The sequence below is a fragment of the Phoxinus phoxinus genome (assembly GCF_949152265.1).
Source record: "Phoxinus phoxinus genome assembly, chromosome: 6".
NCBI lineage: Eukaryota > Metazoa > Chordata > Actinopteri > Cypriniformes > Leuciscidae > Phoxinus > Phoxinus phoxinus.
Window position 1 is genome coordinate 8054309 of NC_136881.1, and position 23999 is coordinate 8078307.

Sequence of the window (23999 nt, forward strand, 5' to 3'; positions counted from 1 at the left end):
CTACTTTTAATTTGAATACATTTATTATAAAAAAAAATTAATTAAAAAAAATTAAAAAATAAAATTAAAAAAACATGCAAAGTGGCATTTTGCTTCTGAAATTATATTACAAATCGCATATGTAATTGTTAAATTTGGTGACCATTTCTGTTGGGTCTATAGAACTTAAAATATAATATAATCTTAAAAAGATTGTATAATTTGCCAATTAAACCTTTAAATATGCTCATAATAGAAAAAAATGCCAACTGCTAAAATAGGCTAGCATAGTAATAAATATAGTAGCCTAATATAGCAGAAGCACATAGGCTACAATGCACATATAGTCACACGTGTGTGTGTGTGTGTGTGTGTGTCCTAGAATAGTAGGAACCACGACAACATTATTTTGTCCTACACGGATGAGATTGTGTGTAGTACGAGAATGTACTTTGAAAGTCTAGTCTTGTAGGCTAGTAGGTGTGCTACCGCAGGCTACCTGTCTGTCCGCATAAAAAAATAAATTGAAAAGAAACGCGTTTGTCGATCATGACGAATCTCACGCGCATATCCGGGAGTTTGCATCGTTTGACATTGAGAGTTTGTTCAACCTCAACACTGCCTTTCTGCGGGAATAATGTTTCATATTCACACAATATCACCAAACCTGCAACTACTGTCAGATGTTTTACAAGAGAAACACGTCACAGAAGCAGTAACAGACATTACGCCTCATCAGCACACCGGACTGTGCGTATTGGATGCGCGTCGGGGTTTTGGGGTGATACTGCAACGTCAGGTATTTAAATTTAATTAATTTTACTTTATGTAATTTGACATTGGTTATTATAAGTTATTTATCCATCTCTGCATATTAGTTCTTAACAAGAAAGTACACAAAAACAAGCGACCTAAAAACTTTATATATGTAGTTTCCTAGACTGGCCACTAGATGTCACCAAAGCCTTTTCACTCTTTCACAGTTTCTACAAAGAAAAATTGTTGTTTGACATTCACTGACTGCATTATATTAAATTACATCAAAACAACCGGGAATCTGAAAACAAATGATAGGCTACTACATTTTCTTCCAACTAGTTATCATGCTCATTTTAGTGGACTAATGTATGTTCATAATCATAAAGTTTAACAACCACAAATGTCCAAATATTTTTTGTCTTTATGAAACGGCCTTATGTTATCACTAGCTATTAAAATAAAATTGTGTAAAATGTTTTGCTTGTAAAAGTATGCTAGTGCAATATTTCTCAAGAATAAATGCCACTTGGTTTGATATTTTGTTTTTAATTCATTCATAAATTTTTAAGTGTGGCGTAAGTGTTCAAATAGCCTACTGTTTGGGCCAATTTTGTCTTGATGAAATTGTGTAAAAAGAACCATCATCAAATCTCACAAAATCTCTTCCATGCAGTTCCTCAGCTCATATATGGTGGGAAATTGGACTTCCTTGTGTTTGATTATCTGTCAGAAATCACCATGTCACTGCTCTCAGCAGCCAAAGCTAAAGCACCTGTAAGTTATGTATACCTGATGTGACCCACAAAACTGCTTTTGTTGGTGTAAGTTAATAAAGTAAGGGTGATTCTGTGATATTTAATAATATTGTTGACTTAATTTGTTAATTATGATACACACTTAGATTAACAATGCTCCCTTTTCTTAAAGAATATGGGATACGCTCCTGATTTCGTCCTTTCACTTACCCCCTTTATTAAGGATATCAGCAAAAGAGGTAAAGTTATGTTAAGTTATGATAAGAATTTGACAGACTTATATTAAATAATGTTTATATGGGTTGTATTGTGATATATTTACTTTTATTGTATAATATAACATGCAAAAATGGTTTAGCTTTATTCATAATGTTTTATGGAAATACTTTTTAGACTGAATGTCTTGTTGTCCTGCTGTTTTCTTCCCCCTGTAGGCATTCGTGTGGTCAGTAATGCTGGAGGCGTCAATCCTCTGGCCTGTGGAGCAGCTTTACAGGAAGTAGTTAAAAAGGCGGGACTTGACTTGAAGGTAGCTGTGGTTACTGGCGATGACCTGATGCCAAAGGTAATTGAACCTTAGTTTATTTATGCTTATGAGATGCATGGGCATTTACTTGCCTCATAGGAGCTGACATGTTGATCACATGACCAGCCAAATACTACTCTTTTTATCTCAGTAACCCTCCTATTATTGGACAAATACCCACAGTTCTACAAAACTTTAGCCTTTTCCTGATGCTACAGCCACATCACTAGGTGTCAGTGTAATCCAACACGAAAGCCATATCCGATAGCCAAATGATATATCACAACAAACAATACAGTTTTGAATGCGCTTGATTTTGTATTTAGTGTCCTAGCATCTATTATTCAACACACATCATAGATCGGAGGGCATCATATTTAATGACTAGATTTGTTTTACAATATTTGAATAATACTTATACTACCATTCAAATTAATCAGCAATGATGCATTAGACTGATAAAAAGTGACAGTAAAGACAATAATAATGTAAAAAACAAGTCCTGTAAAAACAACTTTTTATCAACAAGTCCTGAAAATGTTTTATTAGTTTCCACAAAAATATTAAGCATCACAAACTGTTTTCATCATTGCTCATAATAAGAAATATTTCTTGAGCAGGAAGTCAGCATATTAGAATGATTTCTGAAGGATCATGTGACACTGAAGACTGGAGTAATGGTGCTGAAAATTTAGCTTTGCATCACAGGATTAAATTACACTTTAAAGTAAATTCAAATAGGAAACCGTTATTTTAAAATGTAAAAATGTTTCACAATATTACTGTATATTTGATTAAATAAATGCAGCATTGGTGAGCATAAAAGCATTAAAAAAAAAATGTACTGACCCACCTGAACCTTCGAACGGTATAGTTAATACTTTAACACTACTTATGGGTATAGGTGTGTATTTCCCTTGGCAAGCACCACCTGTAAAACATTGCCCTTCTTCTTGCCCTATTTCATTGCAATAATTCTTATGGGTTTGTTCAAATTCCTAAACTAAGTATAAGATATTATTACTATATAGCCATAGCACTAATATTATATCCTCTACCCTTTCGACAGTGTTGAAATCTTTCCTGTGATCTTTTGGTTTGTTGTGTATCCTAGAAAGACTCTTTGACTGAACTCAGGATGACTGATTCAGAGGGAAAGAAACCACTTCCAAAAGCCGTTCACAGCATGAATGCGTATTTTGGGTAAGAACTACAAGTTAATTACAGCGTGTCATTTGGTCCTGTCTGTTATTCATGCCTGGAGCCGCACTAGTGGTTTGAGCATATGAGATTCAGCTTTCTTGTGTCTGTATCTCTCAGAGCCCTCCCCATTAAACGGTGCCTGGACCTCGGGGCTGATATTGTTGTGACGGGACGCTGTGTGGACAGCGCTGTGGTTCTTGGGCCGCTGATGCATTCGGTAAGGTTTGTCATGCAGGAGCGTTCTTCAGATTTCCTGTGCAACACAGACATTGTGTAACAGACTCATCAGTAACGACGAGTCGGTAATTTGAAACCGAAACAAGTTACACACCGGCTGCGTATCTTTCCAGAAAGAGCTAAGTTTACTTTAGCTTCTACAGGGAGAGGTCCAAAATCCAAAAGTAATTCACATTCAAATTTAAAACACCTACCCCCGTTTTCTTGTTAATCTGTTATTGTAGTGGTGCTTTTAACAGAATTTCTGAACATATTTGGCAGTATTTTTCATTCACAAAAAGTGCATATTTTACATCCACAGAACCTCCTCTCAGTCTAGCATTTGGATTTTCAAGACAAACCCAAAGATTCCTTGACTTCATTTAACTTTTTTTAAAACTATAATTAAATATTTTTTTTAAATAAGTCTCTTATAAATACGTGTATACACATAATTTATATAGCATGTTGTCTCAACAAATTATTATTACAGTCTTTGATGTTTCATTTGTATGTTTTTTCATTCTTAGTTGCATTATATTTTCATTATTGTAATTTATTTCAAAATACTGTAAGTAGTATATATATATACACACGTATATATCAAAAACAAGATTTTAAAATGTTTTGAAATAGGTCTCTCTTAAATAAATGTACAAATTATTTATATTAAAATTATTATAACATTTGTCCTTTAACAGTTTGCCTGGGACTCCAATAACTATGAGCTGTTGGCTGCTGGAAGGTACTGTTCAATCTGTGAGCTCTTGAAACACACACACACACACACACACACACACACACACACACACACACACACACACACACACACACACACACACACACACACGTTGTGTTTTCATGTTTAATGGGGACTTTCCACAGACATAATGATTTTTATACTGTACAAACTGTATATTCTATCCCCTTACACTAACCCTAGCCCTTAACCCACCCATCACAGAAAACTTTCTGCATTTTTACATTTTTAAGAAACATTTCTTAGTATGATTTATAAGTATTTTCTCATGGGGACCAAAAAATGTCCCCACAAGGACAAGGATATCGGGTATTGCCATCTTTGTGGAGACATTTTGTCATCATAATGTAGGGTTTACTAGGCCACGTACACACACACACACACACACACACACACACACACACACACACACACACACACACACACACACACACACACACACACACGCACACTGGTCTGAGGTGAACATAAGGTCAGACAGCCATACATGAATCATTTGTTCTTGTCGCGTGTTGTGAAGGACCTCTCAGTGTAAGAATATGTGTGGTTAACCACATTTACGTTATTAGCCAAGGTCTGTTCCTGTTTTGGTTACCAAGAAATTTCATGAGAATTTTTTTTTCTGTTGTAGCCTTGCAGGTCATCTGATTGAGTGCGGTGCGCAGGCCACAGGGGGGATTTTCACAGACTGGCACACAGTTCCTGACTGGTAACAACTCAGAATCTGATATATTCATGGCACATTTGTGTTTCACTTTTATGTTTTTTTATTTATTCTCAGTTGCATTAGATTCTCATTATTGCAATAACGGACGGAGAACTAATGAGAACTCAGGTCCTAAGTACACAGAGCAAAGAAAAGAACTAATGAGATAATTGATGAACCAACAGGTTAATGGGATGAATAAACAGACAAACTGAAAAGTCAAGGAAGACAGAATCAAAACACAATGAAACATAGCCAAACCAGAACATAACTGACTATAACTGTAACATAATACAGTACACTGTATGTATACCTGAATGCAGTATTTCATACTTAATTTCATTAAGACATCATATCTTTGCTTAAAGATTGTCATGAAAATAATGTCACAGTGCCAAATAATCTGATAACACTTTATTTTACAATGTCCTTGTTACATGTAGTTACTGTTGTAGTTACTATAACTTGTGCATAATTACACGCAACTACCCCTAAACCACACCCTAATCCTAACCCTTGCCCTATAGTGAGTACATGTAGTTAATTATTTTTACTCAGTACTTAAATGTACTGTAACACAGACACCTTCAAATAAAGTGTAACTAAAAATCCTGAAAAATGGTCCTGAAAAAGGCTTTCTTCTCTTTAAGTAAAATTTGTTGTTAATTCTGTTAGGTCTGAAATATGACGCATATTCTTGACTCCTTGACGCTTTAGATGTCTTGTATTCAGTAAATAAAAGACAAAACATACCCCATTCTTTGTTTATAATAACAGTGGGAAGTATTATGTGCATTCTCATTTGATTTGCAGGGATAACATGGGCTTCCCTGTGGTAGAATGTTCTGCTGATGGTTCATTTACACTGTCCAAACCTCCAGAAACCGGTGGGCTAGTTTCATTTGGCACAGTGGCAGAGCAATTAGTGTATGAGATCGGAGACCCACAGCATTACCTCCTACCTGATGTGACATGTGACTTCTCCAATGTCACCATTACTGAGATCCCAGGTCATTATTATTTTTTAGTCAGCTTTTACTGGATCTTACAAGCATGGTTGTTTCTGATACTCTGGCAGTGGCATTTTTACAATTATTAATCATTTTAATATTGTGGAGAGACAACTTTAAGCAAGCCAACGCTGGTTGGTGACAGTACTTATCTCCAGTAGAAAGTCCTCACGCAGTGATCAGATTGTTGTTTATTATCTCTAAATATCTTACTCAGAGACGCAGCCCCATTGATTTTACACCAGTTGTCTAGACTGGCTACCTAAGAGCCGGTTCCAGCTATCTGCTATAACCTTTACAACCTCTTCCATTTAAATGTTATTTTCTGTCACAAAACAAATATTTTATTTGTCCCCTAAACTTCCATCTCATCGTCCATGTAATCAGTAAGCTAACAGTACAGTATGTACACTAGCTTGATTTGATCTTTTGTGGAAACATTTAAAATAGCTGAGATCAATATGTTTTAAAGATGAATGTGACCAATAGCTGCTATATATAAAAATATCTCAAGACTGATTCATTTAAATGAGCATTTATTTTATTATATTATTTTTACTCAAAACCTAAACTGCCATAGATTAAGATCACATTATTAAAAAAAAAATTTTTTTATAAATATGAATTATTTATATTTACTTTATTACTAATGCTATTTCACTATCACTTGTTTTGCCCTTCTGATTTCTAGATGTGGATGGTGGAGCAGTGAAAGTAGATGGTGCCAAGGGATCACCTCCATCAGGTGACTACAAGGTGGGTTAACTTTTCCACCCGAGTTGGTTTAAGAAGTATAATCAAGAATTAATAAATTAGCTTTTTTTATTATAAAAAAAAATTGGTTATGGCTTGTATTTTATCATGTCAAGGTTTGTGCCACATATGTGGATGGGTTCAGGGCGACTGCAGTTTGTCCTGTTGGTGGTCCGAGAGCTGTGGAAAAAGCCAGAAGAACAGCAGAGAGTATTATCAAAAGGTTAAGGCTTTACTTTTAGTGATTTTGTATGTCAAATACTTGATAATTAATTAATTGTTTAAAAAACAACACATTTTTACCATTGGAATCGGCAATACAAGTTGGTATAAGTTAGATTAAAGGACAATTCATATAGCAAACCAATGCGGACAATCACCAGATTACCGTACGTCACTTCTCAGACATTCCACAAACCGACAAACGATGACTGAACATGTTTAATTGGTGAAAACAAGTGTTGACCAACGGCAAGACGCCGGCAGGGGTAACACACTGATCCGACAAAAACCAGACAAAGTGTCTGTTGCCATTGGTTTGGCGTGAATTGGCCTTTTGCCAGTCAAGATTACATTAAAAAAGTTACAATACAATGTTTTAAAGTGTTTAAAATGTGCATTAACCCCCCTCTAGAGCTATAAATGCATGATACAATTATATGAAATTAACTGTACACTCTTAGAAGAAAAGGTTCTATATAGAATCAAAGAGGGTTCTGTCAGGTGCTTCATATATAGTAGTTTCCCATTATGGGATCATTTTATAAATAAGGAAAAACACAATAATTTTGGTCAGAAAATCGTTCGTATCACTCTGTATCAAGCGCTGAGGAAGCCTCCGGAGCTAAAATGTGGCGTTTCGTTTCCCTCATGCACTGTAAGTGATCGACCAATCACAACAGACTGGGCCGTCTGACCAATCAGAGCAGAGTAGTATCTCAGAAAGGAGTGGTTTAGAGAGACTGAATCTTTGAACTTACCGGTTTCTCTTTGAAAAATGAGGTGATGTGCAATGTATATTATGAGAAAAATAAAGTGTTTTTTTTACCTTGAATTCATGTAAGCCTATTGTAGCCTAGGAGACCTTCAAAACAAACCTTTAAAATAGCACTTTAACAACATTTTATGACTTAAACAGCTTGTAATTATACTTTACCACTAGAACGAATCGAAATAACCCTTTAAACATGAAAGTATTATGATATAATTTAAGACATTTCTCCTTATATAGAACTTTTTTGATATAAATGGCTCTTAAAATGGAGTCAAGAACCCTAGGGTTTTATATAGAACCTTATTGAACCTTTTTTTCTAAGACTGTAGCACTTTATGCTGAAACATCATCTGTAGGACCCAGCGAATTTTCAGACAGCTGGGTTTGGAGGACTATGCTGAAGTCAACATTCAAGTTCTGGGCGCTGAGGACACATATGGACCACATGCAGTCAATAAAGTAGGCTGTCTGTTTCTGTTTTCCATTCAAAATTGTGTGTAACATCACAGTCCATTTACAATTAGAACAAATATCCTACAGTTTTTGAAGGCTGTTCTTTATTGCGCAGGGTCTTCGTGAGGCTGTGGTTTGGGTGGCCGTCCATCACAAGCAGAAGAAAGCGCTAGAGTTTTTCTCCAGAGAGGTGGCACCAGCGGGAACAGGCATGGGTGAGTTAAAACCTCAACTCAATCTTATCCTACTCTGTTTCCAAACCACTGTGGTTAAGCTCACTGTTCATGGAAAGCTGAAGAAACATTTGAAACTCTCAGGTCAGTATCTTATTTCTTTCTCTCTCTCTCTCTCTCCTCTACAGCTCCAGGACTCACAGCTATTGTGGGAGGGCGACCAAGAATGTGAGTTAGTAGTTCTTTAAGTACCAAAAACTGTATATCTTTGGATAAAAGTGTAACATGAAAAATGTTGTATCTTATTTATCTTTCTAGATCACCAGTTCTGAAACCTTTCTTTTTCCTGCATCCCAAAGCAGATCTGGAGGTACAGATCTGGATAGTTTTTGTACTATTTCATTCTATATATTTTATTTTTTGGGAGAATGTTTCAAATACCATGTTTTATGAATATAGTAATACAGTACCATAGTATTGGGTGAATTCAGGCAAACTGGCTCACATTTCTTATTGAGATGAATGGAAAAAAAAGTCCGGATTAACCTGAATTCATGCTTCATCTATCAAGTATCTGGTACCATCATTGTATGTTTTTTTATAAGTGAACTGATACAACAAAATCAAAATGTGCATTAAATTAAAAGGAAATTCTATATGGATTGGACAGAATATGCAAATGGTTCATTTAAAATATACATAGGGTGATTGTGTGAATGAATGACTCTTAATTGTTGATTTCAGGTGCACATTCATGTGAATGGGGAGCTTGTGGAGACACACAGAGAGGTGGTGACGGACCCTTCATTAGCAGAAAGACACGACCCCTCCCTCCCCTCAGAGGAATACAGAGGAAAACCCACAGGTACCCCAGGATACAAAATGTAAAGTGAATAGTTCACACAAAAATGAATCTACCTGACACTTACTACTTTAAAAGTTTAGGGTCAGTACTTTTATTTATAAATTGATCAAAAGTGACAGTATAATGTTACAAAAAAATATATTTCAGATAAATGCTGCTCTTTTGAATTTCTGACTATTGACTATTCATCAAAGATTACCCAAAAATGTGTCACAGTTACCACAAAAATATTAAGCAGCACAACTGTTTTCTTTGATAATAAACATATTAATTACAATATACTATAGTGATTTCTGAAGGATCACTGGAGTGGCTGCTGAAAAATATATTCAAATAGAAAACAATTATTTTAAATAGCAATACTATTTCACAATGTGGCTGTTTTTTACTGTTTTGTTTTTTAACAAATAATTAGTGAGACTTTTAAAATGCTTTTAAAAGCATTAAAGAAATCAGTTCGAAGGTTAAGAAACCCTATTTAGTTAAAATAACTTGCTTGTTATTTAGCAAGATGCTCTTTTCCATAAAATGAAAGAAGGTTGAAACCCCAACTGTCGCGCTTTGGGTGTACAGTAGTTCATATGAAAACACTATATAAATGCCTCATTCATTCCTTCATTCGAGCTCCACTCCACACCACGTCTAAAGGTCACACAATATGCTTTAAATTAAATATGCATAACGTTTCATTTAATGACAATAAATAATCAACCCGTCTCCTTGTGAACGCATTCATTTTCTTTGCAGAAAGAGTGAAGCTTCTATACTAACTTAATTCAAAAGTAATTTGTTCAAAAGAAGTCTGAATATGATAAGGATAATATGTCCTTATAATATATAATATCTTTTTAATATCTTTTTTTATCTTTTTTTATCTGTAATATCTTTTTTCTTAGATAACATGCTTTGTACGCTTCCCAGCACCAAAGTTTTTTTTCTCTCCAAAATTCTTCCCAAATCAGCACATTGTGACTAATCCCTATTAATGACAGACTCTCTTGTGTATCAAAACAGTTTCTTTTCACATGGAGGTAAGCATGCAGTGTTTGATATGACCTACTTCAAGGTGCAAATGGATGGAATGCTTGAGCAACAAACTCAACTGAAAGAAATGGGCTTAAGCCTGGTTTTAAGGGCCAATTTGATTGTTCTACCAAGAGAAGGTTTTATAAGATCCCTTGCACCGGAATCCAGTGCTGCTTGTTTTCCCAGAGTTCTTTGCTTTAGGCTCTCTGAAAAGCACAACCTTTGTAGTGTTCTGGCAGTGTTTGCATGAGTCTCTTTATCTATTTGCCACTTCTCGGTTGCCCTAAACAAGCAGCTAAACCCTTTTAATAATCAGAAACACCCTTTCATTGGATCTAGCGTTTTAACACGCAAGCACAGACTGTTACGCACACACTCGCATTCATTCACAAATATCCAAGGGCCATGCACACAAACACTTGAAGGTCTTAAATACAAATGAACACAAAATAAAGCGACATAGACACTGTGCTTTTTTTCTTTTCACTTTGTTTCGCTCTCCTTCCCACTCAAATGGACAGACAGACGAACCTGGAGCCACGGTGATTAGAGCATCACAGAGAGCTGATTGTAAGAGAGGCTTCTAACGTTACCGCAGCCCAAGGGCATTTTTCAGAGACAGAAAAACTGATTAATGGGGATGTAGTCAATGATAACCTCCAAAGAGCTGTGTTGAACTCCAAAAGAACCAACCATCACTATTCACTATTGATATAGTTCACTCGAAAATGAAATCTGTCTTCTGTGGAACATAAACATTTTGAAGAATGTGCATGCTGCTCTTCTCAATGCAATAAAGGTGCATAACACCAAAAGCTCCAAAAAGTACCAAAAGCATCATGGATGCAGTCGTATACGGTCTCCTCAAAGCTTAAACTAGCTTTGAATGAAAAACAGACTGATTATTTTGGTTGTTATTCATAGAAAATCTTAAGCGTCTTAGGGATTCTGCTTTAAGCATCTCCTTTTCAGAAGAGAGTTAGTCATACTGATTCGAAACTCCATGAAGAAAAAAAAAAAAACGTATCTGTGGACATAGAGACTCAACATTGGGCTTTTTAGACTTGGGACAATAAGCAACCACTCACAACATCCTAAGAACCACATTGCAACACCCTGGCAACAACCCAAACACACCAGCATCATAGTGGCCTGTTACATTTTCTACAGTAAAACATACACTACCTTTAAAGAATTTGAGGTCTGTACGAATTTCTGTACGAAGTATCTTATCCTCACCAAGGCTGCATTTATTTGGTAAGAAATACAGTAAAAAAAAATATATATTATTACAATTTAAAATATCTGTTTTCTATTTTAATATATTTTAAAATGTAATGTATTCTTGTGATGCCGAAACTAATATTTTCAGCATCATTCCTCCAGTCTTCAGTGTCACATGATCCTTCAGAAATCATTCTAATATGATTAATTTCTGCTCAAGAAACAGTTCTTGAAATGATTAATGTTGAAAACAGTTGTGCTGCTTATAAATATTGTTTTGGGAAACTGTGATACATTTTCTCAGAATTCTTTGATGAACAGAAAGTTCACAAGAACAGCATTTATTTGAAATAAAAATATTTTGTAATATAAGAAATGTCTTTACTGGTATTTCTTTTTATTGTTCTAATGCATCCTTGCTGTATAAAAATAATAATTTTTTTTTTTTTTTTATCTTACTGACCACAAACATTTGAACAATAGTGTAAATGGTCATTTTTATTTGCTCATTCCTATTTAAATAATCAATCAGATCAATATGCAATATGTGTGCTGACAAAATGGGCTCAGATGCTCGCTGTTAGTTCAACCTGCCAACTGCTGAATTTAATTACACTGAGAACAAAATTGTCTCTCTTTCAGATCTGCCCTCTGGGCCGCATACCTTCAGACTGGAGGAGTTAGCATACACGCGCAGTGGAGACAAAGGGGACTCCGCAAACATTGGTAAGTGTTTCTCCATGTGCTTTCACACGCAGTGAATAATATTTCCACGATGAGACAATTTGCTTATTGCATGTCAATGTCACACCAAAAAAGCCATTCTGGCTTTAAATGCTGGGAAAATGCTGGGTCAGGCCATGTTCTCTGACCACAAACCACGAATCACAGCCCACTGTCTGCAGCCCAAAAGGCAACACTCTCTTGTGATGTGGCAACTTGCCCTAGTTTTAACTTCATCTTCGATGTGACGGGTGGTTATGTGTCATTCATAGTAGACTGTGAGTCTGGTTTTTTTTTTTTTACATCATTTGTTAGCTTTTCTCATGTCGAAATATCTATCTATCTATCTATCTATCTATCTATCTATCAATCTATCTATCTATCTATCTATCTATCTATCTATCTATCTCTAGTCTGTCTGTCTATCTATCTATCTATCTCTAGTCTGTCTGTCTATCTATCTCTAGTCTGTCTGTCTGTCTGTACATTATTATAAATAAAAAATGCATATGCAAATGTAGAGAAATTCTGGTAATCTATGACTTTTTGCATGTGTGAGTTGTACTGGGAACATAAAACGACTAAACTTAAAAGCCACTGTCATGTTTTTGAGAAGAGTACCAGACTTTTTTTTTTTTTTTAAGTTACATGAATATGGTAATATCATTCAGCATGATGGTATAAATCAAATATTTAGGGTAGATATGTCACATGTCTATTCTACCGGTATATATCAATAAATCTGTATGTATAACTTCTGTGTTTAGGGGTTATTGCAAGACACCCACTGTATTTCCCCTACCTGAAAAAGTTTTTAACTGCTGAAGTTGTGGAGCAGTATTTCCAACATTTGATCAGAAAGGATCAGACTGATGAACCCTCCGTCATTCGGTAAGAAGAATTCCAAAAATGTGCTAGCAGATGTGCGTTCAGTGGGGAAAGACATCAAAAGGTTATGGTTTGTTATGGTTTGAATAGGGGAAAAAGCAAAATAGCCGATCTTTTAAATAAACGATTATCATAAAACACAATATAATACTTTGTTAGTATACGGTAGTCTGTTTTTAAGGAAATCATTGCCAGTTGATGTCTGAAGCTGTAAGTAAGTTAAAGTTACACAACATAAACATTGTAACACCTTTATACTGAGCTTCTCAACATCTGCAGCTTTTTAAAGACGTGTGTGTGTGTGTGTGTGTGTGTGTGTGTGTGTGTGTGTGTGTGTGTGTGTGTGTGTGTGTGTGTGTGTGTGTGTGTGTGTGTGTGTGTGTGCGCGCATGCAAGCCTCTTGTTTTATGGGTTAGGGAAAACGCCTTTGGTGCCGCTAATGAGGACCACCTCATGCTGAGGACTGACATGTCTAGATGCCTATCTGTATGAAAGTGTGGTGTGAGCTAATGCACAGATGTGTGAAAACCGGGAGGTGATCTCAATTAAAATAATGTATTTCACATGTTTGTGGTGGCTTCCAGGTACGAGTTGCCTGGCATTCACGGCCTGAACTTCATTCTTCCAAACTCACTCGGAGGGGGAGGGGTGGCGTCTCTGCGCAGCGACCCTCAGGTAACACACATTCATTCAAACAAACTCGCAAAATGGACACAGGCACAGTGACTTCAACCAGTGTGGGTCTTTTAGAAGTTTCACAGAGAAGGTTAGCTAAAAAATGTTGGGGAGAAAAAGTATTTTTAAAGAAGAAAGCAGTTCACACTTGGTATGATATTACTTGATCTAGCTATTTACAACCTTAAAGAAATGGCTCGGAAATGTTTTCCCACCCTTGTGTCATTCCAAATATGTATGTCATGATACCAAATTTGGGGTCAGTAAGAAAAAATTACCACATAGTGTAACATTGTGTTTTTAGTGTTACTAAAAATGTGTTATTCTGCAGGGAAAAGCCTATGGGCAAATGCTGCTTGACTACAAACTGAGAGGCCTACCTGATCTGAAATCAATGGTCGATTAAAAAAGGACGAAGACTGAAAGATGCCAGTGGTGTGTTGAGATTTCACATTTAAAAAAAAGTGCTTCAAATGGATAATGTAAAAAAAAGTAGTTTTATAATGTTTGAAAATGTCCAGATGGATTATATTATGAAGTTTGTACAATGTAAACAGTGTCTTCCGTTTTAGTTTGTGTCTACTAACAGTTTCCAAACTGTTCAAATGATTCCACGGAATCAAAATGTGAAGCGTTTAAACGCATAACTGTGCCTTTAATCATTTTTATTTTCTGTTGTAATTATTAAGAATGATTAGTAGTACTAACGAGCATTGCATTTATTTTTAGTTTATCAGTATAAACAAAACAAAGAGCCAATTGAAGTTGAATGTGAGTTTTGTTGGGTCGTTGTTGAACATGCAAGCACTTTGATATGTAGTGTATACATTAGAGAATGCCGTACTTCACTTAGTTGTGTTGAGTTGGCCACGTCTTACAAGCGACAGCAAAACAATAAACCCTTGAAGTCCCCATATAAAACGTCCTCTCATTACCTCTGACCCCTATCGACACAGGAAGGCAGAGAGCAAAAGGTTTTTCCTCTTCTGATGACCGAGTTCGTTATTACCGTCGAAGATAAACGCATGTATTCTAAGGAAGAAGAATTAGCTTGAATGCCGCAGAAAAAAAAACTTTGTAAAAACGAAATCAGTGCTCATCAATGAGGTATTTGAGTGATTGTAGAAAATGGCCCAAACTCAAATACCTCATGCATTTTTATTCACTGTGACGTTAACACATTCTTTTATTAGGTTTTATGGGAAATCGTTCGAACTGCGATGTTTTGACCCGCATTAGCATGTGCTAACAGCATGATCTTAGCAGCACAGAGTGATCAAAAGGAAGTGGAAGGCGAGACATGTGAAGCGTTCATTTGTCAACGGCCGACAGACAGATCCAGCAGTTCCTCATTGTACGCTTGCAGAGCTTCTTGGCTTCGTCTCAATGCAACGGAGTGTCATTCACAACAAACACATACGCGGTCACATAAACTGAAATCACTCTCCCTCAAAACTCGCACATTTATCACAAGCGCATTCAGCTGTCACATACAGACTTTGGGATGCTGGGGGACAAAACAGGGAAGGAAGATGAATGGCTTGTCATTTATCACCCGCTATCTTTCAGCGCTCCACTGCTGTTCAAACAAGCAACAGCCCCGAGAGAGCACCAAGTAATCACTAATCCCTCAACATTCAGCTTTTGCCCTCACTGGGACACCTTTGTTACCATCCTGACACTGATTTCTCCTCCTGTCCATCATCGCTCTCCCACTAAACTAAACCTCAGGGGGAGGGTGCAGCTTTAATCCTTTCCTTTATCTCTGAGTTAAGACTGCTTTGCATCATCTTGCTACAACTTTGACCACATAATGTCCTCTTAAGCTCAATGTGGGTTTTATAAACTTTGCATTAAGGGTTGTATGGAGCTGGACTATTTACAAGACAATCGGTTGTTTTCATTCCATTGACACACTCTTAGTTAAGACCATTAGCTGCTATTGGTATTCATTAGTATGCTGCTGAACTCACGGTGAATTCAATCCTTTTCTGTTTTGGAAATGTGATGGCTACATTTCTGGGGACTTTTAATAAAGTGCTGACATGTGCTCTGTCTGCTCGGCCCGCGAACTGGTCTATTGGTAAAAGGAGCTCTTGTTTGGTGCGGTCTGGGTGAATGTATTGAGGACTTTAATTATTGCCACATGGCATGAACCAGCTCTCAACTTCAAACCACGGTTGGCCAAACTTTCTGCTCTCACTTTTTCCACATTCATCTACCCTGCCCGTACCTACATCAGAGAAAATCCAGACGCTGCTGGAGCTCAGAGACATTCAGTTGAACTCGTTTGTTTGTTCATTTTCGAGCAATAGCCATAAGAATAAATTAACTTGATTCGTAGAACCTGAATTTGAAAAGTGACTAATATGTATACAAACAGACGTATGTATGTTTAAATATATGTATGTGTATATATGCAGTATACATGCGGTTTGCATGTATTCTTTCTACACATTTTTAAAACATGTCCACAAACTGATGCGTTAACCAGAACTTCACTGTAAAACTTAAATAGTTAAGCATTTCTGGATGCATGGTGAGTTTTACTTATAAACTAATATGCATTGGTTTACATGCATGCTATATTTTACCGTATGATAAGGTATCTTACAGGTAATCAATTAGCAGGTTTTATTTACATTTTCTTTCGTTTACATTTTTACAGCTCTTCGATAGCGCATCAATAGTGACCAATAGTCTTTTCAGCTAACGCACTGACGTCATGCCGGACCGCTGCTCCTTAGAATAAAACGAAGCGGGGAAAGTGAAGCCTGAGCAGCACTGCAAAATGTTAGATTCTCTTGCTCTACTGTTGGAGAAAACCTTCCTACTTGCACATTTTAACTTTTTCAGAACCACTTCATCTAAACAAGAAAGATGCACAAAGCGTCGCGAGGAGAGCACTTATTTCCAGCGCGGAGATCTTTTGGAGGTTCCTCGCACTTTGTTTACTCACTTTGGCATTTATCTCGGTGACAACAAAGTTGCCCACCTCATGCCTGACATACTGCTGGTCCTGACGAGCAACACATCCCAAATCCAGAAAGTAGTGACAAACAAGAGGTTGCTTCTCGGCGTGATCTACAAGTATGCATCAATACGGGTCGACACGGTGGAGGATTTTGCCTTCGGATCCCCTGTTTTGCTCAACACAATGGATACTACCCTGAGGAAACAGCCGCTGGCCGCTGAGGAGGTCGCCAGAAGAGCTGAAAAACTTATCGGTCATATTCCATACAGTCTTCTTTGGAATAACTGCGAACATTTTGTCACTTACTGCCGCTACGGGACAGCGGTCAGCCTCCAGACAGACAAGGTAAACGAGGTTGAATATTTTTTTTTTTTAATCGACGAGTCGATACATCATATCAATGGGCACTAGATATAAAAGTTAATAATTAAATGTTTCCAATTTCTTGACTTTCTTCTTCACATGACACGCACAGTCATTAATGCATTAAGGTCTGTTTAAAATAGGTTTAGCAAAATCAATATAAACATAAAATGAAATGCAAAACTTTGTGCAGGGTCGATAAGGGAAAAAGTTACTGTGTGTAGCTACTAGCCTGTTCTATAAAATCTTATTTCTGCAAAAACTAAATTCAAGGCTATAAACGGATTAAAGTGTCATTTCATTTTTGTACCCTACACTCAGAATAAAAGGTACAAAAGCTGTCAATGGGGCGGTACCCTTTCAAAAGTTACACCTTTTTTTTCTATCTCAAATATATTGGAAGTCTATGTGGCCCATTAACCTACATAAATGATAGGCTACAGGCTATAGAACCCTTTTAAAGGGTTCCTTTCAAGTGACAGCTTTTTTTTACCATTTAGTAGCCTACTGAGATTGGACAAACATTAACATATTTTTTTTAAAACAAAAATAGGCCTAGGCAGTTTTTCATTCCATTTTATTTTTTCAAGGTGTTTATTTTTTTACAAATATGTTTTATATATTTAAAAAACTTTGACTGGCAGTAATGATGGTCTAAGAGTCTTGTTATTTTAATTATCTTAATATAATTAGGCTACAATAAAAAAAAAAGTAGGCTAATCCCCATAACCCACCCCCACCCCCCGCGCGCCCAAAAAAAAAAAAAAAAAAAATCAAAATGACTAGCCTCATTATTTATAGCCATAAATTACATTGGGGGTGTAGACATTAAGCTAATTTTCGTCCGAATAGGCTATATGCGAATTAATGAAATCTTTAAAGATTCTAAATGCCAGATTGCGCAGGGCTGGATGTTCCACCTCTTTAATTCCTAACTTCCATCTCCAGTGACACCGTATTTTCACGTCATTTGGCTAACCGAGAGCTTTTCGGAAAATCTGGGTCATTTTAGCGCAAAAAGAAACAACAGCTTCATTCAGTGGCAAGTGGCCGGGTTTGGTTAGATACGCGCCCAGAAAAACACAGCAGCACCGTCTCAGATGCGAATCACATTTTGTTTTGTTTGTTATAGTGCTCTGAATCTCATCTATCCAATCTTTCTTTCATTCAACAGTTCTGTGAAAGTTTAAAATCAGTAATCCGGGACCAGAGGAGTGTTCTTCTGACCACTGTCATCGGAATGCTTTCCATGTTTTTTCTTGGAATAGCGCCGTCCACCGCACTTCTAACCTTTATCATTCCTTTCATCTTGTGGATGGCTGGATAAGAGACACTTCAAGTCTAAACCCACACGAACTAGCCTATTTAATGTATCAAAAAGTTTGTGTATTTTTCTCTCTTTTGCTGTAGCCTATCACTGCGGCTGTTGACATCAGTTGTATTTTTTCACTATTGATAACTTAATCTTTTTCATTCTTTTTACCTTCATATATTAACATTTTATATTGTAAATTTGTATGACCTTTTATGAAAACATATTGTACAATGTTAACAAGTTAATAAATGTCAAATCAAATGGTATATTGGCCTTATATGCTCTTCCGTGATAATATAGCACAAATATGCATTTTCTTTTCAGAGGTTCACAATTTAACATCCATCATGGAACCTTTCCAAAGGTTCTTTAGTGGAAAAGGGATCTTTAGATTGTTATTATTATAGGTAATGTTCTTTACACTAAAAAAAAAAAATGGTTATTTTAAGAACTGTTCACTGAAAGGTTTCAGGAGACCCCTATTTTAATGTTCAAAATCCTTAAAGGGATAGTTCACCCAAAAATAAAAATTCTGTCATCATTTACTCACCCTCAAGGTGTTCCAAACCTGAATGAATTCCTCTCTTCTGCTGAACACAAAAGAAGATATTTTGAAGAATGCCGGTAACCAAAGTTGGCCCCATTGACTTCCATTGTGGTGCCCCACAACTGTTTAGTTACAAACATTCTTCAAAACATCATCTTTTGTGTTCAGCAGAACTTCATTCAGGTTTGGAACAACTTGAGGGAGAGTATATGATGACAGAATTTTCATTTTTGGATGAACTATCCCTTTAACGATTATAGGTAGGCTAATTTATCTGCTCCATGAGCTTATTATAGCTTATTATCCAAATTTAGATTTTTAGAACACACAAAAAACCTACGCTGGAGGCTGTGTCTGCATGAGAGACGGTTGCTAACTTTGCTTAATGCTGGACAATATTTACAGAGAGTTTATCCAAATCCTGGTTATCAAATGCGGTTTTAATGATTAATAAAATATTAAACTATGAATCGTGTGTCGGTAAACGTTACATACTTATAACCCTTAAACTAGAGTGAGCGAATCGTGACCCCTCGTAAATCTTTAGTGACCCCAGGGTTGAGAAACACAACATAGGGAGCCCATAGTGGTTCTTCTGTGGAACCCCCTTTTGGAAGCGTTATTTTAACTGTCAACATGTACAGTAAAGAATGAACAAACTTTTTAATAACATTAATTGGTTACACTTTATTTTGAGGGGAAGTAGTTGCATTGTACATACTCAAATAAGTATATAAATTAAATGTAAAAAATTAATGTTACGGTTTTGGTTTAGGATCAGTTACTTGTAATTATGCATATTTACTGTTATTACTATAGTAAGTAGTAGTGTGTAACTACTTCATCTTAAAATAATGTGTAATTAATAAAAAATATTTTACATCTATATTTGCATGCGTGTTTATTTTCAGATGTTTGCCAAAGAAAATAAACACCAATTGTTTCAGTCTTTAAAAAAAGTAGAGTTTACAATTACACTTTAATTTTTACAATTTAAATCAGTGTTAACAAATACCTTTGGTAATTTATGTTTGTCTGGTGAGGCGGCAAACGAGTTGATTTTATTGGTAACACATAACAATAAGGTTTAGTTTGTTAATGTAGTTAAAGGCTTACGCTTTACAATCATTTTAATGCATTCACTAACATGAATGAACAATCAGCAATATATTCATCATGCAAGTTCAAAATGTTCTTGTTAGTTCACAGTGCACTATCTAATATTGACAATTGCACAAATGCAACTTTTGATCTTAACAAAATTATTCAATATGTTAAGATTAATATTAAGGTAATGTTCATTGTTGGTTCATGCTAACTTTAACATGAACTAACAATGAACATTCTGTGTGTGTATATATATATATAGCTTAGTTAATAATCTTAGTTAATGTTGATCTTAACATTTAGTAAGATTAACACTTAACATTTTTTTAAGATTAAAAGTTGCATTATTAGATAATGCACTGTGAACTAACATGAACATTTTGAACTTGCATGCTAGGATTAGGAAAATATTGCTCATTGTTCATTGCAAAATTACTCCTTACTGTAAAGAGTAACAATTTTATTTAACAAAGGAAAATCTTGATTTTTTTTTAACAAGTCAGTTTTTGGTTTTAAGGACTTACATCGGCATTGCTGCAACATTTGTTCATTATACAATCAGCAATATACCTTTCTTTGTTCCAGATATAGAAAACATTAGGCAATTTTATCCACAAAGGGTGAGAAGGTCTACAGAGTCATTGGGTAACTATGCTTTGTTTGTTTCATTGGGCATGTGATGTACTTATTCTGGAGCTTTTTCTGAAAAAAGAAAGCCCTGGGTTTGTAATCCTCACGCCCCCTCCCCAGTCTGCCTCGACTGGGATAAAGCCTGCAGGTGCCAGACCATCCAGAAGCTCACCACTTCTCCAGTGAGGATGTTTCCCCTACAGTTCCTCGGCCTGTTTAATATTGCAGTGGCCACAATCGTTGAAGAAAAGAGGAAGCAGCAAGTGGTCCAACATGACATCTCCATTTATAAAAGAGGAGATCTGCTAGAGGTCCCTCGAACTCTCTTTACACACTTTGGAATTTATCTGGGGAACAACCGTGTGGCTCACCTCATTCCCGATATCTTGCCGGTCTTTACCACTGAACAGAAGGCCCATGAGAAAATGGTGACTAACAACCGGCTGATTTTGGGTGTGATAGCAAAAAAAGCAAGTGTCCGCGTGGACTCAGTGGAGGACTTTGCATATGGAGCAGAGATTCTAGTCAACCATATGGACAAGGTGTGCAGTCGGCCACCGCTCACCGGAGAGGAGGTGGCTAGAAGAGCTGAGAAGCTCTTGGGCTCCGTGGCGTACAGTCTGCTGTGGTACAACTGCGAGCATTACGTCATGTACTGCAGATACGGCACCAGCATGAGCTTTCAGACCTACCAGGTGAGATGTTTCAGAAGAGAGAGAGAGCAAAATCAGAAGTCTGTGATTAGAATGTTCAAAATAAATCTAACAAAAGAAGAAAAAAAAGAGGTTATTTTCAAATAATTCATCTGAAGCTCTGATATTTGTAAATCTTCAGTATTATTAAAAACTTTAATAGTCAGTGCCAAATTAGACACACTTGGGTTGCTTTGGTAGAGTGTATTTGTGAGCATAAAAGCATGCAGGAATTTATCTACAAGGACTAAAGGAAGTAAGGAGTCTTAAAACTCTTTAAGCATTTCATCTCTTGCTACAGGTATGTTGATACTTTCAATCAATTAATGCGTGAGGACACTGAGGACACTTGTGCAAAAATATTGCATTGACTAAAAAGTCTTGAAATTAGCTTTAGCTGATGAACCATGTGTATTGCAACATCACTAATTCCATTTCAAATGGGATTACACGCAAAAATTAGGATAAGAAATGTAATGTGATTGAGAAATATAAATCACTTTTATGCAAGACACTGTGTAGGGTTGTAGTAAAATATCAAATATATCAGTTATAGCAGTATATTCATTCAGATGTCTATAAGTGAAATTTATTAAAGCTGCTTAAATCACATTCGGTTCACCAGCAGGTCAAACTAAAAAAAAAAAAAAAAAAAAAAAATGTATTAGTTGCATCAGTGCATCAAAACTAAGAAGTGGAAGAGAACAGGCAGGCATGAGTTTAGACTTTTTACACCGTTAACATTAGAGGTGATTTATTCTATTTATTTATATTTATGATTCAGTTGCTCAGTTGGTGTTGAGCAAGAATGTTAATCTGCAGATTCCAGGCAACAGGCAGTAATCTCTTTGAAACTCTTTGCATACACACATCTTCTTCTCTTTCTTTTTTCAGTCTAAAAGATGATATTCCAACAGCGTGACAAAACTAACCACTCTTCAACTGTGGTGGATATGATTGTGCCACAAGAATATAAAATATAGGCTCATCAAAGAACAGCTATTGTGTTTTTTGTTTGGTTAGGCTCTGCAAATGATCTGGTTTCAATTAAATGGAAATGAACCATGGAAATCAGGAAATCTGTGGTCGTACTTCTAAGAAAAGAAAAAATAACACAATTTGAGAAAATTCCACCAATGCCACACCAAAGAAAGTCATTACTGTCAGTGTTGAGAGAGAGAGACTGAAGATCCTCATCTGACCTTTCTCATTTTTAAATGATTTTTAATTGAATGCAAATGCAAAATTCTAAACTTGAAATTCTTGTTTTCTCCCCAACAGTTCTGCAAAGCTGTGCGCAAGATTGTGTGCAGCAGGACAAGTTCTCTTCTAAGTTTTCTGTTGTGCTTGTTCATTATGTTTTATCTGGAATCTTTGTCCATCTTTGTCATTTTACCCACGGTTTTCATCCCATCCACTATTTGGATGGCATCCTGAAGCTGTGTCAAACAACTGTCTGGAGACAACAGGATATTTAATTTTTTCATTTTTTTTATCATTGTTAATTATTTAGTTCAACATAGTGCTTAATTACCCTAAAGCACATTTTGAGCATTGTAAAACACAAACACACACACACACACACACACACACACACACACACACACATTAGGGCAAAGAAGACCCTTCGATGAATCCTGTGATCTTTCCAGTATTGTCATGTTAATAGCCTATCAGATAATTTATTTTCATACTGTATGTTGTGACTTACAATAGGCCTATTGCCATATCAGTATTAGGCCTATTAATTAAAGGAAATGTATGTTTTTGTCTGTAAATGTTGTCTATTCATGTACGATTCATGTATAGCCTATATTTTATAGAGCTACTTGAAGGTATAGCTTAAAGAATGTCATATATTTAGAAAAACCATGGTATTCAGTCTAAATAGTGGGACACTTTTTGCCATTGAGATGACTTAGGCCTACTAGAAAAAGTATCCCAATCAACCTGAAATAAAAAAATATAAAAAAATAATTAAATAAAAAAATACCATAATATTTTTTATCCTGGCATAATATAATATTTTTTTATCCTATTCAGGTTTTCCTCAGAATTTTGATTTCCATGCATTATTTATTTTTTTCTTTAACGTTAATTACGTAAATGTAAGTTGCAGATCAAATGCAGCCCTGCTGCAGTGCAATAACGCCCATATCTATGATAACGCCCATTAGTTGAAAACACGACCGACCGTCAGGTAAATAGTGTTTGTCGTAAAGTTAACAGTAACAGTCAGTCAACAACATCGAACCGTCGTCGATCATCAAGTGTCACACAAAGTTATCCCCGTAATTTACGTTTCTTAATTAATTTATTGTGTGGCCAAAAGGTAAGAGAAGCGGTTTAATTGCATCAGTATCAGTTTGAACAATTCCAGTGTCATTTTTCACGAGAGCTGATAACAGAAGAGTGTCACATATTACATGCATCGTACTGTTATTCACTCACAGCTTGGTATATAAAATATATTCGACTGGAAACTAGTTTGGTTGACCCTTTTGCTTCCCGCTCGTTTAAATGGTCTGTCTGTTCTGTTCTGAATATGAACTTTTTACCTCAAAAATCCTGACATATATATTTTTGTTAAGACTCTCGAATGTTTTATATATTAGTGAATTATTTTATTGGTTTATACAGTTTTATTGGGGTTTTCAAAAAAAGAAGGTTAAATTCGTATAAG

At 36.0% G+C, this 23999-nt stretch overlaps 2 protein-coding genes across 5 annotated transcripts; both read left to right on the forward strand.

The window, feature by feature from the left end:
- Positions 1 to 302: 302 nt before the first annotated feature.
- LOC306999801 (uncharacterized protein) lies at positions 303 to 18334 on the forward strand. Of its 4 annotated transcripts, none has more exons than XM_079614785.1 (21): positions 391 to 778; positions 1412 to 1512; positions 1666 to 1732; positions 1928 to 2058; positions 3134 to 3222; positions 3340 to 3439; positions 4140 to 4183; positions 4830 to 4907; positions 5718 to 5914; positions 6606 to 6670; positions 6784 to 6890; positions 8018 to 8120; positions 8230 to 8329; positions 8476 to 8515; positions 8606 to 8657; positions 9032 to 9152; positions 12045 to 12128; positions 12893 to 13016; positions 13598 to 13688; positions 14020 to 14123; positions 18200 to 18334. In XM_079614785.1, the coding sequence occupies exons 1-20, from the start codon at positions 529 to 531 to the stop codon at positions 14092 to 14094; spliced, it is 2019 nt and encodes a 672-aa protein (XP_079470911.1). In that variant the 5' UTR covers positions 391 to 528; the 3' UTR covers positions 14095 to 14123; positions 18200 to 18334. The 4 variants fall into 4 exon arrangements, with proteins under 4 accessions (XP_079470910.1, XP_079470911.1, XP_079470912.1 ...); XM_079614786.1 differs by lacking the exon at positions 18200 to 18334 and adding an exon at positions 16545 to 17007; XM_079614787.1 differs by lacking the exon at positions 18200 to 18334 and adding an exon at positions 16357 to 16375.
- A 2419-nt stretch (positions 18335 to 20753) lies between these two features.
- On the forward strand, positions 20754 to 23269 carry lratb.2 (lecithin retinol acyltransferase b, tandem duplicate 2). Its single transcript, XM_079615128.1, has 2 exons — positions 20754 to 21319; positions 22598 to 23269. Exons 1-2 carry the CDS (start codon positions 20813 to 20815, stop codon positions 22751 to 22753), a joined length of 663 nt encoding a protein of 220 aa, XP_079471254.1. The 5' UTR covers positions 20754 to 20812; the 3' UTR covers positions 22754 to 23269.
- Positions 23270 to 23999: the final 730 nt, after the last annotated feature.

What these genes read in the sequence shown, in the direction of transcription:
- lratb.2 (XM_079615128.1), top strand. Translation starts at nt 20,813, where the DNA reads ATGTTTCCCCTACAGTTCCTCGGCCTGTTTAATATTGCAGTGGCCACA. An exon ending in TGAGCTTTCAGACCTACCAG is followed by an intron (nt 21,320 to 22,597) that starts GTGAGATGTTTC and finishes TCTCCCCAACAG; the next exon opens with TTCTGCAAAGCTGTGCGCAA.
- LOC306999801 (XM_079614784.1), top strand. Translation starts at nt 529, where the DNA reads ATGACGAATCTCACGCGCATATCCGGGAGTTTGCATCGTTTGACATTG. An exon ending in GGGTGATACTGCAACGTCAG is followed by an intron (nt 779 to 1,411) that starts GTATTTAAATTT and finishes TCTTCCATGCAG; the next exon opens with TTCCTCAGCTCATATATGGT. An exon ending in TTGGGCCGCTGATGCATTCG is followed by an intron (nt 3,440 to 4,139) that starts GTAAGGTTTGTC and finishes GTCCTTTAACAG; the next exon opens with TTTGCCTGGGACTCCAATAA.